Source organism: Arachis duranensis, chromosome 5, assembly GCF_000817695.3.
Source record: "Arachis duranensis cultivar V14167 chromosome 5, aradu.V14167.gnm2.J7QH, whole genome shotgun sequence".
Lineage (NCBI taxonomy): Eukaryota > Viridiplantae > Streptophyta > Magnoliopsida > Fabales > Fabaceae > Arachis > Arachis duranensis.
The window spans coordinates 89,788,425-89,789,306 of NC_029776.3; the positions used below are offsets into that span (position 1 = coordinate 89,788,425).

At 32.3% G+C, this 882-nt stretch overlaps 1 protein-coding gene across 1 annotated transcript in view; it reads right to left on the reverse strand.

The window, feature by feature from the left end:
- LOC107490271 (proline-rich receptor-like protein kinase PERK1) overlaps positions 1–315 on the reverse strand; it is a gene marked incomplete in the record, with an annotated part of 3,492 nt that extends 3,177 nt beyond the window's left edge. The window contains 1 exon segment of the mRNA XM_016111028.3: positions 1–315. Within this exon segment, the coding sequence (XP_015966514.1) occupies positions 1–9 (9 nt within the window).
- Between the last annotated feature and the right edge of the window lie 567 nt (positions 316–882).

The window sequence follows — 882 nt, forward strand, 5'->3', positions numbered from 1 at the left end:
GGTTGACATCAATTAAAACGGAAAAAAATCTCTTAACAAAATATAATAACAGATCCAAAAGAAAGGAAAAACTGAAACTCGGAAATGAAGATTGAACAGAGAATCCTAATTGAAGAAGATGGTGTTTCAGAGAGAGAGAGAGAGTCTGGAGTCTCAGAGAAAACGGATATTTGATGTGTGAATGTGTTTCTCGAGAGTTTGGTTGGGTAAGCTTTGAAGCTGAAGAGAACAGAACATGTCGCTCTGTACTTCTTTCCTTCCACTCTTTCTCTCTCTTCTCTCAGAATGTAAAATGTGAATGTGAAACCATATCTATGTTCTTCAAATTTTAAAATAAAATTAATTTTACTTTTTCTTCAGTTTTTTTGTTTGCTTTTGGGTTTTGGAGTTAAATAGTAGGATTAAGTGAGGCAGCCACTAGCGTGGGACCCACACGACTATTACGCGGCCCCCTTCTTACATACTTAATCCTGAATTCATAATTAGATTACATTTAGATCATTAATAACCCTTATTACTCGTTTTGGATAGATATTTGGATATTTTGAAATTTAGCCAATTGTCATTGCCCATTTTCTCTTCTCTGTTTCGTCATTGGTCCATTGCTACCGTTGCTCTTTTCTCGCACCTTTTTTGTTCTTCCTTTTCCCCTTCAATTTTGTTGTGTTATGCTATGAGTAATTGAATATGGATATTACTGGACCATCATTGCTGTGTTTTTGTTTCTCTTTTCTTTCTTTATTCACTCCAATTATTGCTCTACTCTCTTTATTGGATTTGGATCTTTTAAATTTCCTAAATTTTTATTTATTTTTATTTATCTCTTTCAATTTTAAATCAATTCTTAAAGATATTTTATTTTATTTTGCATCCTAAATAATA